General features: G+C 39.1%; 1 protein-coding gene across 2 annotated transcripts in view; it reads left to right on the top strand.

Moving 5' to 3' along the window:
* RICTOR (RPTOR independent companion of MTOR complex 2) overlaps window positions 1-17,903 on the top strand; it is an 88,443-nt gene that overhangs the window by 51,001 nt on the left and 19,539 nt on the right. For both annotated transcript variants that reach the window (XM_071730639.1, XM_071730641.1), the window contains exons 19-26: window positions 2,101-2,147; window positions 7,661-7,796; window positions 8,372-8,571; window positions 9,596-9,722; window positions 15,470-15,634; window positions 16,103-16,179; window positions 16,297-16,375; window positions 17,186-17,295. In XM_071730639.1, coding sequence (XP_071586740.1) covers window positions 2,101-2,147; window positions 7,661-7,796; window positions 8,372-8,571; window positions 9,596-9,722; window positions 15,470-15,634; window positions 16,103-16,179; window positions 16,297-16,375; window positions 17,186-17,295 — 941 coding nt within the window. The remainder of the gene's footprint in view (window positions 1-2,100; window positions 2,148-7,660; window positions 7,797-8,371; window positions 8,572-9,595; window positions 9,723-15,469; window positions 15,635-16,102; window positions 16,180-16,296; window positions 16,376-17,185; window positions 17,296-17,903) is intronic.

The following is a 17,903-nucleotide window of genomic DNA, read 5'->3' as shown; positions in this document are numbered from 1 at the left end:
ATTAAGATCTTGTGGATCTAATCAGCACTGATACAATCACTTTGTTTACAACCTTTAAGCTCTGTGCAAAAGTAAAATTAAAATTCACAAATTTATTTATTGGATACTGCCATGGATACTACCTCATTGAGTTTCATAGCAGATACTTTTTTGTATAATGCGAGCTAAAGATTAAGGCTGGAGGTGGGTGTAGTTTGCTAACTTCAGATGCTTAGGTTAAGCCACACAGGAAAACTTCAGTAGTATGCAATCTCATTTTGTTTTGAACTAGCAGAAATATACCCATAGCATTATGTTCATTAAAGAAACGATTTTTACAAAATAAAGGAAATATCTCTGACAGGGAGAGCATTATCTTAAATATATTTAATGCACAGTTTTAAGAGACTGCATCTTTTTTTAAGCAGAAAACTTACTTTCTTTGAGTAAGAAAACTGAGTTCTTAATATAGTCATCAAAACAAAACAATTCCTGTCATCCTGTGCGTCAAAGCCATCCTTCTGTTGTTACCCCTAATTAGTTTTTTCCTGGTGTGTTTTTACTGTTATTATAAAGAAGATGGATGTACAAAAGTGGATTAATGGTGACAGTAATAATCAAATGTTTTGGTTTTGTTTTTTGAAAGAACCAAATATTTTTCTGCATTTTCTCAGGGACTGATAAACTTGAAAGAGCAAGAATCTGTCTGGTGTAAAGACCTCAATGTATATATAAAAGTAAATTTGCTCCACCAAGTGTCACTTTTGACAGGATTTCTACTGCAATAAATAAATTTACTAGATTACTAGGTACATACGATTATTAATTGTAGATATTTTTATTGTTGATTCTGTATGAAGATATTACCAGGAAACTGTTTTTCAGAATCTCACTGTTAATTAGTCTGTGTAGTACTTTGACAATGGAAAGTTTATGTGGAGTCCCACTAGAGTGTTGTGGGCTTTTTTTACTTGAAATTTAGGTTAAACTTTCAGTTTCCTTAGTATCTCAGACCTCTCTAACAGTATGTTTTCTGGAGTCCCAGCAAACAGTTGCTAATGTCTCAAAATCAGGGCCTCGTGTCTTTCACAATGAGAAGTTTGTGTTTTCTGGTTTGATAATAACCACTTCTGTTCCTGTTAAACTGCACAATAGCATCATAAATTAAGATCCTGTTATCAGAGGGGTCCATCTTGAGTCCAGAGATGACAGATTCCGTTGTTTGGACTTTGCTATTTCATGTGGCTACTCACTTCCCCTGTGTCTCTGTCCTGTTGTTACAGCCGTGTAGCATCAGCTTTCTAATGACCTCACATCTTGCATATTCTGTGGTCCCTTACTGCCTTGTTACCTGCTAAACTTGCTAAGATGCTGGAAGAGCAGCAAAAGGGGTCCTCTTTAGGATGGATAACTTGTCTTTGACAGCAGAGCTTCATATTTTTTCTGGCACCATGGGTTCAATGTTACTAGTATAGTCAGTTTTAGTGATCATTAACTAGTGCACTGTATGTATACCAGCTGGAACTGTAAACCTGTCAAGTAGGAAAGGAGAATGTTTGCATTTCTTCTCATCCTTTCCAAGAAGATATTTACTAGTAGCTACCAGAATAAATCTGAAACCACAGAGACAAAACAAAATACAGTAGTAAGAAAGGATGGGTACAAAGCACATTATTAGGATTTCATGTGATTTTCTAAAAAACATCTTATTGAGTATCAGCAGGGGAGTTTAAATACTGCTCAAATAACCAGTATTTAAGTAAGCTATAACAAAATAATGGCTGTTTTAAAACAAATCTGGCTAATACAACAATTTCTTACTGAAATTCGTTTGTTGTTTGCAGAGAAGAAACTAATCAAAATTATTAGCATGTTTGCTGTTTTCATTGGAATTTTGGACTTGCACACATAGCATGTGCCTGACATTCTCTGTCATTCTCAAGAACAAAACTGAATAGTTCTTGGAGCAGAAGTGTGGGCTTTTCAATATCATACAGGGGGGGTTTATAGGTAATGGAAGATGCAAGAAAATACACCTGTAATAGAAATGAGTAAATTTTAGTAAATAATTAAGGACTGATGTACAAATTTCATATAACACTATATTTGCTGTTTTTCTAGTGGCCAAATGTAAATCTAAGGAACTATAAAGATGAACAATTGCACAGGTATGTAAGAGTTATATAGATGTCCTTTGAAGAAAGAAATGTGGAAAAAATGTTTTTAGTATGGCAATAAACTATTCATTGGATATGTCACATTTGTAAAAATCTGTAGATAATGTAAAATGTAAATTTAGATAATTAGGTTGCAATATTTGCTTTAAATAAACAAATAATATTTACGCTTTAGTGGCTTCTTTTATATTCACAGGTACTTTGTTTTTTCCCTTAACAAGAAACAAACCAGCTTTGTAAGCACCCTATTTAGTTTTAATTCTTGAAAGTATTTTGTGTCTTTGGTATTTTATACACTAGGGTTTGATGTCAGCACTTGAAAAATTTTGACAGAGTAGGTGTAAATTTGTACAGTTATATAAATATAGCTTTCATTAAAATCCAAGGAGTTATTTCTGTTTCCTGTTAATGGCAAGGGAAGCATTCATGTGTCTGGTTGTGTCTGATTGTGTCTACTTGTGTGTGTGTCTCGTGTGTGTGTCTCGTGTGTGTGTCTCGTGTGTGTGTCTCGTATGTGTGTCTCGTGTGTGTGTCTCGTGTGTGTGTCTCGTGTGTGTGTCTCGTGTGTGTGTCTCGTGTGTGTGTCTCGTGTGTGTGTCTCGTGTGTGTGTCTTGTGTGTGTGTGTCTGTGCGTGCATCTGTGCGCGCTTCTGTGTGGGCGCGCGTGTGTCTGGTTGTGTGTCTGGTTGTGTGGTTGTGTGTCTGGTTGTGTCTGTGTGTGTGTGGTTGTGTGTGTGTTTCTGTGGTTGTGTGTGTGTCTGTGTGTCTGCGTCTGGGTGTGCCTGGTTGTGTGTCTGTGTGTGCGCTCGTGTGTGTGTGTGTCTGGTTTTTGTGTGTCTGTGAGCGTGTGTGTCTGTGGTTGTGTGTGTGTCTGTGTGTGTGCGCGCTTGTGTGTGCTTGTGTGTTTGGTTGTGTGTCTGGTTGTGTGTGTGTGTCTGGTTGTGTCTGTGTGGTTGTGTATGTGTGTCTGGTTGTGTGTGGTTGTGTGTGTCTGTGTGCGTGTGTGTCTGTGTCTGGTTGTGTGTGTCTGTGTGTGTCTGTGTGTGCGCATGCGTGTGCGCGCGCGTGTGTGCCTGGTTGTGTGGCTGTGTGTGTGTGCCTGGTTGTGTGTGCGTGTGCGTCTGTACGCACATGTGTATCTGTGTGCGTGTGTGTCTGTGTCTGGTTGTGTGTGTCTGTGTGTGCGTGTCTGTGTCTGGTTGTGTGTGTCTGTGTGTTCGCGTGTCTGTGTGTGTCTGGTTGTGTGTGTGTCTGGTTGTGTGTGTGTCTGTGTGCTTGTGTGCCTGTGTGCATGTGTGTCTGTGACTGGTTGTGTGTGTCTGTGTGTGGTTGTGTGTGTGTGGTTGTGTCTGTGTGTCTGTGTCTGTGTGTGAGTGTGTTTGGTTGTGTGTGTGTGTCTCATGTATGTGTGTCTGGTTGTGTGTGTTTGTGTGTGCATGCGTGTGCGCGTGTGTGCATGTGTCTGCATGCGTCTGTGCGTGCATCTGCGCATGCGTCTGTGCGCACATCTGCATGGGTTTGTGCGTGGGTCTGAGTATGGGTCTGTGTGCGCGCGTGTGTGCACATCTGGTTGTGTGTGTGTCTGGTTGTGTGTCTGGTTGTGTGTCTGGTTGTCTGTGTGTGTGTGTCTGTGTGTCTGTGCGTGTGTAAGTGCATGTGTGCGTACGTGCATGTGCGTGTATACGCGCGTGTGTGTGTCTCTTTGTGTCTGTGTGTGTGTCTGGTTGTGTGTGTGGTTGTATGTGTTTCTGTGTGTGTTTCTGTGTGTGTGTGCATCTGCGTCTGCGTCTGTGTGTGCAAGTGTGTGCGTGTGCAAGTGTGTCTCTGTGTCTGTCTGTGCGTCTGTGTGTGCGTCTGGTTGTGTGTGTGTCTGGTTGTGTGTCTGGTTGTGTGTGTGTGTCTGTACATGTGTACGAGCATGTGTGCGTATGTGCGTGTGTGCGCGCGTGTGTGCACGTCTGTCTCTGTCTGTGTCTGGTTGTGTGTGTGTGGTTGTTTTGTGTTTCTGTGTGTGTCTGTGTGTGTCTGTGTGTGCGCCTGCGTGTGTGTCTGTGTCTGTGTGTGCAAGTGTGTCTGTGTGCGTCTGTGCGTGTGCGTCTGTGTGTGTGTGCGTCTGTGTGTGTGTCTGGTTGTGTGTATGCCTGGTTGTGTGTGTCTATGTGTGCGTCTGTGCGTGCGCGTGTGCGTGCCTATTTGTGTGTCTGGTTGTGTGTGTGTCTGTCTGTGTCTGTGTCTGTCTGTGTCTGTGTGTCTGTCTGTCTGTGTGTTTCTGTCTGTGTGTCTGTGTGTGTCTGGTTGTGTGTCTGGTTATGTGTCCGTGTGTGTGTGTCTGGTTGTGTGTGTGAGTCTGGTTGTATGTGTGTCTGTGTGTGTGTCTCTGTGTGTCTCTGTGTGTGTCTCTGTGTGTCTGATTGTGTCTGATTGTGTCTGTGTGTGTCTACTTGTGTGTGTCTTGTGTGTGTGTCTTGTGTGTGTGTCTGTGCGTGCATCTGTGCGCGCTTCTGTGTGGGCGCGCGTGTGTCTGGTTGTGTGTCTGGTTGTGTGGTTGTGTGTCTGGTTGTGTCTGTGTGTGTGTGGTTGTGTGTGTGTTTCTGTGGTTGTGTGTGTGTCTGTGTGTCTGCGTCTGGGTGTGCCTGGTTGTGTGTCTGTGTGTGCGCTCGTGTGTGTGTGTGTCTGGTTTTTGTGTGTCTGTGAGCGTGTGTGTCTGTGGTTGTGTGTGTGTCTGTGTGTGTGCGCGCTTGTGTGTGCTTGTGTGTTTGGTTGTGTGTCTGGTTGTGTGTGTGTGTCTGGTTGTGTCTGTGTGGTTGTGTATGTGTGTCTGGTTGTGTGTGGTTGTGTGTGTCTGTGCGTGTGTGTCTGTGTCTGGTTGTGTGTGTGTGTGTCTCTCTGGCTGTGTCTGTGTGTGCGCGCTTGTGTGCGCACGTGTGTGTGTCTGGTTGTGTGGTTGTGTGTCTGGTTGTGTGTGCGTGTTCGTCTGTATGCGCGTGTGTGTCTGTGCTTGTATGTCTGGTTGTGTGTGCCTGTGTGCGTGTGTTTCTGTGTCTGGTTGTGTGTGTCTGTGTGTGTGTGCGCTTGTGCGTGCGTGTGTGTGTGTACGCGCATGTGTGCGCGTCTGTCTCTTTGTATCTGTGTGCGCCTGCGTGTGTGTCTGTGTCTGTGTGTGCAAGTATGTGTGTGTGCGCGCGTCTGTGTGTGCGCGCGTCTGTGTGTGCGCATCTGTGTGTGTGTCTGGTTGTGTGTGTGTCTGTGTCTGGTTGTGTCTGTGTGTGTCTGCTTGTGTGTATGTCTGGTTGTGTGTGTCTGTGTGCGTCTGTGTGTCTCTGTGCGTGCGTGTCTGTGCGCGCGTGTGTACATGCATGTGTGCGCACGTGCGTGTCTGGTTGTGTGTCTGTGTATCTGTGTGTGTGTCTGTGTGTCTGGTTGTGTGTGTGTCTGTGTGTGTGTCTGGTTGTGTCTGTGTGTGTCGTTGTGCGTGTGCCTGTGTGCGTGTGTCTGTCTGTGTGTGCGTGTGTCTGTCTGTGTGTGCGTGTGTCTGTGTGTGTCTTTGTGTGCGAGCATGTGTGTGTCTGTGTGCGTGTCTGGTTGTGTGCGTGTCTCGTTGTGTGTGCGTCTGTGTGCTTGTGTGCCTGTGTGCGTGTGTGTCTGTGACTGGTTGTGTGTGTGTCTGTGTGTGCGCGCTTGTGTGCGCGCGTCTGTTTCTGTGTGTCTGGTTGTGTGTCTGGTTGTGTGTGTGTCTGGTTGTGTGTGCATGTGCGTGTGTACGTGCGCGTGTCTGTGTGTGTCTGTTTGTGTGTGTCTGTGTGTGTGTCTCTGTGTGCGTCTGTCTGTGTGTCTGTGTGTGTGTCTGGTTGTGTGTGTGTCTGTGTGTCTGCGTCTGTGTGTCTCTACGTGTGCGCGCGTGTGCTCTGTGTGTGTCTCTGTGTCTTTGTGTCTGTGTCTGTGTGTATGTCTGTGTGTGTGTGTCTGTGTGTGCGTGTGTCTGTGTGTGTCTGTGTCTGTGTCTGTCTGTGTGCGAGTGTGTCTGTCTCTTTGTGTGTGTCTGTGTGTGTGTGTCTGTGTGCGAGTGTGTCTGTGTGTCTGTGTCTTTGTGTGTGTCTGTGTGTGTGCGTCTGTGTGTGTGTGTGTGTGTGAGTGTGTCTGGTTGTGTGTGTCTGTCTGTGGGGTTTTTTTGTTTGTTTTTGTTTTCTTTCCTAAGCATTAATGGCTTACCTGTACCCAGCTGTGACACCCACCCCCACCCTACTTTTACTTTCCTACGTGGGGATGATGTTCCAGTTCCTGGTTTTGTGGTGCATTTGAGCATTGTTCAGTGCCTAAGTAATTTAACTCCAAATAAACAAAATCTAGATTACTTTATTGTAAAACCTCTGCAGTTGATTTATGCTTTCCATTGTATAGTTGGTTAGGTGGTTTAATGTCTTTAAAGTGTTGTTCCTCTCATATAAGTAAAACTAATTAAGGCCCAAATCTGTCTGGTTTCACGTCTGATCATAAAAATTTTCAGTCACCTTGTTCTCAGAGTGCAAGGTACATTTATTTGTCCTTCCATAAATATAATTTGGGTTTTTTTTTGGGGGGAGGGGTACTGTTACAGTTCTTGTGATGATCTTAGGGCTGTTAAAGTGAAAATTCAGATATTTTTGTCTTTATACTCATGAAGGTGTATATACATGTATACATACATACTTAAACATGCACCTATGTATTGCTGATAACCTAGAATAAAATGCATGTAATTTGACAAAATTTAAAGAAGCCCTTAGATTTTCTTTCTTACTGGTCCTGTGTTTATAGGTGGCTTACTCTCACTTTTTTTTAACTAAAGACACAGTGCTTTACTTAAGGTTTCTTAATGCTTGATGTGTCTGCCTTCAGACAGAATATTTGCTTTCTTTTAAAGCAAAAATGTAGGCTTAAATTTTTTACTAATAATCAGCAGGGGAAAGGTCGTTGAATATTTATTCCTGCAATCCAAAATTCAAGCTATATTGCTCACTGTGATTTCAAGAGGTCTGAATGAGAGTGTATTTGCAATCACTGTGTTATGCTTCAGAAATGCTTAAGTGAGGTGAATGAAAATAATGTTGCTGAATAAATACAGCCTTTTAATATATTATTATAGCTATTATATATAACTATTATAGCTGAAAAAAACACACATAACGAATTCTTATTTAGCTCTTTCTAAGTCCAAAGAGCATAGGTTTTGAAACTCCTCACAGGATAAATTACAGCAGAATAAATTATAAGCATGAGAATGAGAAGGAGAAACTAGAGATTTCCTTTGCTTATTTTAAGTCATGGCATAGAAAACCCTTTCTAAAACAAAAAAAAAAAAAATTAAAATTGTGCCTGGATAGACTCATTACTGCTACCTGCTACTCTTCCAATAACTTTTGAAAATGTATTGCCAGTAAGCTAACTTAGTGATAACAGTATCATTTTAGACTGTGAGACTGTCCTTATCATACTAAAAAATAGCAAACTCTTTTTTACTTCCCTAGGTTTGTAAGGAGATTGCTATATTTTTACAAGCCTAGCAGTAAACTGTATGCCAACCTGGATCTGGACTATGCCAAGGCTAAGCAGCTCACTGTGGTGGGTTGTCAGTTTACTGAATTTCTTCTTGAATCAGAAGAGGTGAGAAATTTTAAGCTACAAGACTAGAGTTAGAATGAGTAGTGCTGCTGTATGCCACTTGGAGGGAAAAAGCCGTAGTTTTATTAAAGTATTCTGTAGACTCTTGAGTGTTAAATCTAAAATGATCAGTGTAATTAAGAAATGTGACTTAAAATGTTGAATTGTCCAGGTAAGACGCTGAGGAAGACAACTTACAAATTTTATTAAATACAGCTTTACTAAATGCAAATTGAGTTTGGAGCTTTTTAATTCTTTTCAGTGGATATTCTTCCTTTATCTGCTTTCTTCATGTGTGCTAAAACTTGTATACCTCAGGCCAGATCAAAATATCATTGAACAATCCTTTTCCTGGAAAGTATCAAGTTGGTCCTAAGATATCTCCAAGCTAAATTTTTTGTTTGACTTGAACTTTTTTGCTTTCATCTGAATTGTGTTTGTTAGCCAGCATTTCTGTTTTATATCCACATTTGTGTTGTACATCTCAAATTTAGAATTATGGATTTCAGTAATGGAGAGAGACAGAGTTCTCTTACTAGTATATGCTTTTTTTTTTTTTTTTTTTTTTTTTTTGTTAGGATGGACAAGGTTACCTGGAGGAATTGGTTAAAGATATTGTACTTTGGCTCAACTCTTCATCAGGAATGAAACCTGAACGTAGTCTTCAAAACAATGGGTTACTAAATACCCTTAGCCAGCACTACTTTCTGTTTTTTGGTACTCTTTCTTGTCACCCTCATGGAGTGAAAATGCTTGAAAAATGTAATGTGTTTCAGTGGTGAGTGTGTTTATTCTGCTTGAATTTTGCTCATGGGTAGAATAGTTATGAAAATTGTAAACTGTGGATGAGGGTCATGTTCTGTAAAGCTTAAAACTTTAAACTTTACTTAAAAGTAAAGATCCCCAGTTGAAGGGGTATTCAGTAATTCTTTTTACGAAGAGATCTTTCATCTGTTATTACTAAACAGATACTGGACATCATGTCACAAAATATCTTACTGGTTTTTGTACGCATCTCTCTGACAGAAATCCATATCAGGAATATTGACTTTACTGAAAAGAAAGGGGACTAAGGGGTGGGAAGTTGAGAGGTGGCCAAAATAACCAAACAAAAATTTAAAAAAACCCCAATAAAGTCAACATAAGCCATCAAAAACTATTACACTGTGAAATGTGATTATGTTGTAGTTAAACTTCAGTGCATTATATTTCACTGAAGCTTTAAAGCTGAAAATTTTAAATTTTTTTCCCATTAATTTTAAATGCAGTGAGTGTTAAGCAAAACTACAGGTATCTTGACAAAATACTGGGTTTTTTTTTGTTCCTTGTTTGTTTGTTTTAATTAGTTATTTTCATTGATTATTATAATGCAGGGGGTTGTTTTTTGCTTCAGAAAGCTGCTTTTACAGTAAAATCTGCACAGTTAATAGGACTGACCTGATAGCTTTATAAGTAAAACATTTTCCAGTGAGTGGTTGTTTACAGGGATTCATTAGCATGTTTTTTTGTACTCATAATCACCAATTAAAGTGTGCTGACAAAATTATTGCGAAACAATTAGGTCTTGATTTGGAATTTTTTCTTGGAGTTCAATGGTTTTTTTGGTCCCCATTTGACTCTTGACATCTGTAAGATTTAAAGTTACTCTGTTTCATACAAGAACTTATTTTGTATACTGCTTTTATAGAAATGAAGGTAATTCAAAGCACTTCGGTTAAAATTATTGCTTGAGTAAATAAATGGGCCTGAGCAGGTTCAAAAACTAATTTTTTTTTTTCTTCTCCTTCCTCTTGCCCTCCCAGTCTTCTTAATCTTTGTTCTTTGAAGAACCAGGATCACTTGTTGAAGTTGACTGTTTCTAGTTTGGATTACAGCAGAGATGGGTTAGCAAGAGTCATCCTGTCAAAAATCCTTACAGCAGCTACTGATGTAAGTTCAAACTTACACTTTGAATAAAAAAATAGATGTCCAGTAAGAAATAAAAATGGAATGTATGATTTTATTTTTAAGGTAATCCATTTCTTCTTTTTTTTTATCCAGAGAAATTAAACTACTCCTAATGTAGCTTTAGAATTTACTGTGAACTTCACACCATAGATTGTATTTGTGCTCAAGAAATTAAGTTATTCAAGTAGAAGAGGTTTCTCTCATGTATGAAGGAGGTTAAGGCCTTTAAAAGTATAAAATAAGTGTAACATTATTGTCTAGGGCAGTGGACATACTAAATCAATTGTGAAGATATTTTCATACACAGAGATGTGTATTTCTGGCAATAATAAACATGTTAACCTTCTATTGGTAGTTACTGTTTTGATGATGAAGGTTACTGATGTGGAACTGTGTAGAAGCTATACCTCCTGGAACAAGGAGTGGTTCAGAAACAGGCACTGGGATTTTTGTTTCTGAATACATGAATGTGAGTGAAAAAGAAGCTCTTGAACTTTTAAGAAAAGGTGTAACATAGCAATCATTGATTTTCGAGAAATTACAGTTAGTTGAAATTAAGGCAATAATGTTCATTACTTCAAGCTGTTCCATCTGGACAAGGCAGAATGTATTCTAGAGTGGATACAGGAGGGAATAAGGTTGATGATAGGTTAAAAATAGGTTAAAATATCTCATATATTAGAAGAAGAGAGGGAAAGAAAAAAATTGAGGATATTTTTCTGACACTGTCAAAGATGTGATGATTCTTATGGGTAAAGAGTGGAGTCCGAGAGTAATGGAGAAGATTTGGGTTCAAGGAATGACTCATTGGAAGAAGCTGGTGGAGCTTACTACTGTACTATTTTAAGTAATCTTTCAAAGACGTGATGACTTTGGTATCCTTTCTTCAAAGTTATTTTCTGCCTAGAGTGAGCAAGAAAACAGAAATTAATATTGTTCCAGAAAGCCAATCCTATTCTGGGCTGCATCCAAAGAAGTGAGACCATCAGGTTGAGTGAGGTGATTCTCTCCCTTTACTTCACTCTCATGAGACTCTCCACCTTAAGTTCTGTGTCCGGTTGTGCTCCTCAAGACAAGAAGGACATGGAGTTCTTGGAGAAGTTCAAAGGATGTCTGCAAAGAAATCAGAGGGCTGGAGCACCTCTTCTATGAACACAGGCTGAGAAAGTCGGGGTTTTTCAGCCTGGAGAAGAGGAGGCCCTGGGAATAGAGAAGGCAAGGGGTTTTAGTCTGAAGCTGTGTGGATATAGATTGGATATTTGAAAGACATGTTTTCTGTGAGGATAATGAGGCATGGGAACAGGTTGCCCAGAAAAGCTATGGATGTCTTCTCCCAGAAAGTGCTGAAGGCCAGGCTGGATGGGGCTTTGAGCAACATGTGCCAGTGGGAGGTGTCCCTGTCCGTGGCAGGGGGAGTTAGAACTAGATGATCTTTCAGGTCTCTTCCAACCCAGAATATTCCATGATCCATGTTGTGAGCACATGTCTATGTCTTTATTAGACTTCTGAGGTCCTGTTAGATGGTTTTCATTTAAAAGCAGTTCATTCTGTGGAACTTCATTTCACTATTTTCATTAAGATTTGGTGTTAATGGGTACTGCCTCCATCCCCACCAGTAGAGTTATTTCTGCCTCACTAAAAGGGGCCACACATGGCACTCCAACATCTTTCTTCCAAATTAGAAGCTAGTTAACAATTAGAAAGAAGTCCAAACATACTGTCACAATCTCTTCAAAGTGTACAGTTACACTAATAATTTGAGGCATTTTATTATGAATTAATGTTTGTGCTTTATATTTTGGAAGATTTCTTTATTCTGATATCTAAAGTATGAAGATTTAAATTTTGTTTTGACAGAGATACTTCCAAATGTTTTCAGTTATTCAGTATTTAAACAAGAAACTTTATTTAGCTAGGAATGGGTTGATCTCCTTCCAAATGTCCTATAAAGACCCACTTTCCTTATTTGTTGTTGTCTTTTTTTTTTTATGGTACTGAGGGGAAAAAACCAAACAATGTATTCATCTCTGCTTGAGGTGTCACAAGCTGTCAGTAGGCTGGCATGAAGTGGGTGTAGATACTGTCTGAACATACCATATTCAAAGCCAGAAGGTGGTTAGACCTACTTCTGCTCATAGTGATGAAAACTAAAAATACAAGTTCCATGTGTTTGTGATTCAGCTTAATGAACAATAGGTGGTAAGTACTTCTTGTACTTCAAACATGAATAGCATAGACATCACACCAGCACCTTAGAAATTAAGAAAGCTTATAGATTCCCCAGATTTAACAGGTTCCTTTCTGTGTGGCATTATGAAAGAGTAGAGGTTACGAGCTGATCGCAGACATTACCTTGAATATTTATTACTAGACCATGGCAGATGTTGAATTCTTTGGAGAAAGCTAAGTTAAGAGGCATTCAACAGGCTCAGAAACTCATGAACACAAATTCTGAAGCTCAAACCTAAATAATTAGCCTTAAAGTAAGAGGTCTTTCTTGCCAAACACACTGGTACCTTCTTATATGAATGATGGTTTAAGGTCTGAGCCTATGTTAATGGTTTATAGCTACTGAGTCCTAGTGCTTCCCTTTCCCAGTCTCACACTGATGCCTGGATCTGGCAATATTGTCTAGGGAAACAGCAGAGATTAACTATCTGGATTTGCCAGTCTTTTGAAATAAAAAAATAGATTAGGAATAAAAATACGATCAATTCAAATAAGTCACAAGCCCCTCCACCTTCCCATTTTTAAGAACTTATGATAAGGACCTCAGAGGATGAGTTGAGCCTCTATAGCGTAAGCCTCTGGAAGTGTTTGTATTTATAATCCAGAAGGGAAAATGTGATTTAGATTCTGTATGCTGCATCTGGCTTCTAAATTGATTTATGAAGCAATGAAAATGTGTGGAACTGGATGTAATTTCTTAAAATGAGCATTTTGTATGGGGGAAAGATGATGTCCAGTTAGGCTTCTTCCCTTCAGAAATTTTAATTTTCTGAGACATTTATTGGTACCTTATATATTTATTTCAGATGCTGGAGATGTTTTTTTCTTAAATAAGCTTAGGCCTTCTCTTCCTTTTCAAGCTGCTTGGAGCAGTGAGGCAGGTTTATTAGCCATTTGCTAATGAATGCCTGTGAAGAAGGAAAGCAATTTATGTAGCCAGCTTAGCCTTGAGAGTAGCATTTTGTGCACAACAAAAACATGGACAGAGCAAATATCTGTGCAATCAGTAAAGCAGAAGCACATCTTAACCTACTTCCAGATGTGCTTTGGTCACATTAATTTGCTGAAGCAAATTAATACTGCCTCAGCTGCCTTTCTGCCAGTGCATGGTAGAAATGACAGAGTAGCCCATGTGGCCTCAAGTGCTTCAGTTCGTGACCTGAAGTTTTATATTCATAGATGGCTAAGGGGTACATCTACTGGCATCTCTGCCAATTTGCTTGTAATCAGCTGGGCATAGTGACCTCTGACTTCTTCCTTCATATCTAAGTGTCTCAAAATCTTCTGACAGATTCAGTACTAGGCTTTATGTTTATCATGTAGTTCATTCATGAGGGAAAGTGAGGAATGTCTATTCTCTCATACCTGTCAGTTCTCATCAAAAGTCACAACATCCTAGAGTTTTGCTTCATCTGGAAAAGCAAGGCTGGGCTTTACCCTGCCATTGTAGGAAATGTGCAGAGGTGATCTTGATGCACAAAGGTTGTGGCCTAGCTTGAAGGCTTTAGGACTGTTTGAAATGCATGTGGGTATTTTGCAACCCCTGATCTGAGGTTTAAATACTTTAGTCTGTTGAGTCATTCCTTATTGGAAAGACCCTTTTCCATACATTCAGTTACTTAAAGCACTATTCTGCTGTTCTCTACACCTTTTTAATTGTTCTTTTTCTTTCTGATGATGGTAGGAAAACCAGAACTGGTACACAGTGTCCAAGATGTCAACACTCATCAAATTTAACTAGTGACACTGTTGATTCTTCTTGTTCTGCTTATTTTAACTGGTTTTGGTTGCCATTGAACATTATCTAACACTTCCAGAGAACTAGTAATAATGCCAAAATCTTTTCCCTGGGTAGAAAAAACTGACTTAGAGCCTGTTGTATGTTTAAAGCTGGTATTAATTTTTCACTTTAGTTCATTGTTTTAACTTTATTTGCAGTGAATTTCATTTGCTGTTTTATTATCCCATCAAAGTTATGAGTTCCTTCCTCCCTTTTTCTTCTTCAAACAGAAAATAAAAATTATTCTTTACTAGCTATCTGGCTAGATTAATTACTGTTCAGGAAGTATTTCAGGAAGTGAACATTGTTATCATTTGTTCTCAGTGTCACAGTGGAGTTACATCCGTAACAATGATTCTTTTTAGCCTCTGAACTATGTGACATTGAATTCTTCTTTCATATTATTTTGTTATTCTTTAAGGATATAGCATCTAGATCAAGCGGTCATTTTGCCATAGTGGCTCATGTTCTCATCTTCAATCAAGATGCTGTTTATTGTCTGTTGCCCATACAAGGCACACCACTAATGGGGTGCAGGTCATTTCAAAATGCTTGTGCAGCATAGGTTAGAGTTCCAAATTACTGTTCCACAGAGTGTTACATCACTCCTGCCTCCCCTCTGAAAACTAATCCTCTGTGTATTGAATAGGTAGAACCATGTGCACATGGTATTTGCAGTTGAAATAACGGGACGAGTTATTTTAAAATGAACTGCGAATATTCACATTTCCTACTCTCATTTTCTTTCAACTGCTACTTGTCAAGTGTTTTTGGTGAAAAAAGAGCAATCCAGAAGATATTGTTAACCTAGGTGGTGCCTTCCAACTTGGACCAATGGAGTATACATAGTCACATGCATTCCAACATAGGTCATTTATATTTTAACACACGGAAAAATTACTTGATTATAGCTATCATAGTGATAAAGGTATAGGGACTGAAGACCTGAAGAAAGATTTGAGTACCTGATTCTGGCTTTTCCAGTTATACTTGTCTAAGTATAACTAATACCTCTCCTAATAAGTATACATTGTCATGGTTGTTCTGTGCTTACTCCAGAACACTGCAAATTCTTGTAGATTAAGCCTTCTCACTTCTATTTTCTATTTTTTTCTAATAGAAAATGATGTTAGTAAGTTTATGTAGTTTATTCCACAAGTTTTGAACAGCACTTCAGGAACTTAGAAGGTACATATTTCATTCTGATGCTATGGAGAAATGTGTAGTAGTAAACTAGGTGTTGGGAAACTGTCTTATTACAGATAATAACATTTTTCTATATTAAACACTTTATGAGAGGTCTTGAAGATCAGATACTTCTGGAAAAAAATTTCTTAAAATGAATTCCACATCGATTCTGTTATTTACTTGTTAAAAGTTTTTTTGCAAAATATTGCGTACCTGAAAGTATATGCAATTCTACAGGTCATTTACATAGTGGCTTTCCTATGAATCCTGATGACATTGTGTGGTGCTATCATGGTGCATGACTAATAGATAGACCCTTTCCAAGGAGACTTGCAGTGACCAGATTACTTCTCAGACTCAAATTTCCCATATGATAAGATAGAAATAGCTCTCCAACAAGCTGTAATTTTAAAACATAAGGTGTGGATCTGCTTTAAAATGTTAATTGAAATGTATTTCTAAGAGTGGTAAATCATTGATGACATTAACTATTTTTCTTCCATTCAAAAAAGCATTTTCCTTATTTTTGCAGAGCTGCAGATTGTATGCAACAAAACACTTAAGAGTATTACTAAGAGCAAATGTGGAGTTCTTCAGCAATTGGGGGATTGAGTTACTGGTGACCCAGTTACATGATAAAAATAAAACTATTTCTTCTGAGGCACTTGATATTCTAGATGAGGCATGTGAAGACAAGGTGAGCATCTTTTCCCTTTTCAAACTCTTCTTGGTATGCTGTTCCTTAAGCTGTTCCCCACCCCTTCTTCCAGTAACAAAGTGAAAGTATGCCAGAAGCTACTGATAGTTTTTGTTCCTGGTTGTCATTGATGAAGTTCATAATATTGTACAGATCTCCTTGCTGCAAATACTGTACTATTAATGACAGGAAATGTAGGCTTCTGATATATGCCTGATTTTAAGGCATAAAGTTACATAAAGATACATTCAGATTAATTCTCCTATTTTGATCATTACACTTTTTTGTGAAATAATACGTATTTAATGACAAGAAGGTACTTATATTTGATAATATTAGAATAAGGTTAGTGCTTTTTGGTATTTATTTGATGAATAACATTGCCTCATTGCTGTTGTATTTTAATTGTTGTAGTTTTCAGAATTATGTAGTGCTCAGATACTCCATGTGCATTTTTAATTATTTTAGGCCAATCTTCATGCCCTTATCCAAATGAAACCAGCTCTTTCTCATCTTGGAGACAAGGGTTTGCTTCTACTCCTAAGGTAAGTGTTGAATATGCTGTTTGACTATACACTGTGGAAAAGAAACAGTGTTTGGGTTGTTTCAAATTATGTGGTTTGTTTTAAGTGGAGTACTAACTGTCTTATGTTACTTTACAGATTTCTGTCCATCCCAAAGGGGTTCTCATATCTAAATGAAAGAGGTTATGTAACAAAACAAATGGAAAAGTGGCAAAAGGTAATGCTTATGTGAATATGGAGGTTTAGAAGGTGAATGATTCCTAAGAATATTCCTTGTTCATACATATATGTATTGTAGTGTCAGTACAATTATTGCCTCAGTGACTTAGGATTCTGCTGAAAATGGCTTACAGGGGCTTACAGTGCTACAGCTCCTCCATATGTACATGCTTTTGATTTACTGAGGCCTTTTTTTATATAATTCTGATAATTCGGCAAATATTTCAGGTCTTTATAAAATAGGCTGTTTTAAAAGATCAGAGCTAGAGAAGTGTGAAGATTATTACTTCTCAAGATCCTTGTTACCCATGGTTGTTGCTAGTTAAAGTTAAATTTAGAGCTCATGAAGACAAAATTACCTTGTGTTAGGAAGAGAATAGGAACACCAGCCCATCAAGAAAAACAGAGCCTTGTCATGACTAGAGTAAAACTCTTCATACCTTATTTTGTTTTCATAATTGATTGTAAATGCTGGATCTCGTTCTGTTGGCAATTTTTTAATTAACTAATAGTTGTTAGATCTCTAGGAATACTGAATTGTGTGGTGTTATGTTGAGATTATTGAGGTTCAAGACAGATGTGAAGTATATCCTTCTTTCCTTTCTTATTTAACAATTTCAATGAACTAATTACACAATCAATCAGCTCTGCAAATTCATGAATATGTATGTTTGTTAATTTTTGTGAGCTCCACCTTCAGATCACAAAGAAATATAGCCTTCTTTGAAGAGCACTTCACTTTCTCCTTCTTTATAAAGTATTATACTGCAAAAGGGCAAACCTCTAAACGTATTCTGTCTTCTTTTAGGAATATAACTTAAAATATGTTGAACTGATTGAGGAACAACTTAACGAAGCACTTACAACATACCGCAAACCTGTTGATGGTGATAACTATGTTCGTCGGAGCAACCAAAGGTAAATTTGGGAAAATGCATCTTTTGGCTGGACTGATCAAGAGAAAGCTTTAAACTAGAATTGATGGGAGAAGCAGGTACCAGCAGGATTGCAGTAGGTAAGCCAAGGGTTGGCTGGCATGGTATTGCCTGAAACTTGCAATGCCAGTGGGAACATTAGGAGCATAGCTGAAATGCTTGTACACCAACATGAGCAGTAATACAAACATGCTGAACTGGAAGTGCTGGTCAGCTCCCAGAATCATTGGTACTGGAGAGACTTTGTAGACTGAGTCCCGTGACTGGAAAACTGGATTAGTGGGCTCTGGGCTGTTCAGGAGGGACAGGCAGGGCAGGTGAGGGGGAGGAGTCACTTTATATTTAAGGGTGAGATTTCAATTTGCAGCCTCCACGGGCAGTGCTGATGTGGTTCATAGCCATTGGGTGAGGACTGAGGGGCATGAGAAACAAAAGGCATGCTGTGGTCAGTATGTACAGCCAGGATGCTAGTACTCATAAGTTGGGCAATTCAGAGAGCTCTCTCTGGAGAGCAAACTCAGGGAGCTAATTGGTGGAGTACCCTGGGAATCTATTTCTAAGGGCTTAGTAGTCCCCAATTGCAGGTCAGTT

Source organism: Heliangelus exortis, chromosome Z (assembly GCF_036169615.1).
Source record: "Heliangelus exortis chromosome Z, bHelExo1.hap1, whole genome shotgun sequence".
In the NCBI taxonomy this organism is placed as follows: domain Eukaryota; kingdom Metazoa; phylum Chordata; class Aves; order Apodiformes; family Trochilidae; genus Heliangelus; species Heliangelus exortis.
The sequence above is the reverse complement of the archived record's forward strand: the minus strand, read 5'-3'. Positions and strand labels throughout refer to the sequence as shown.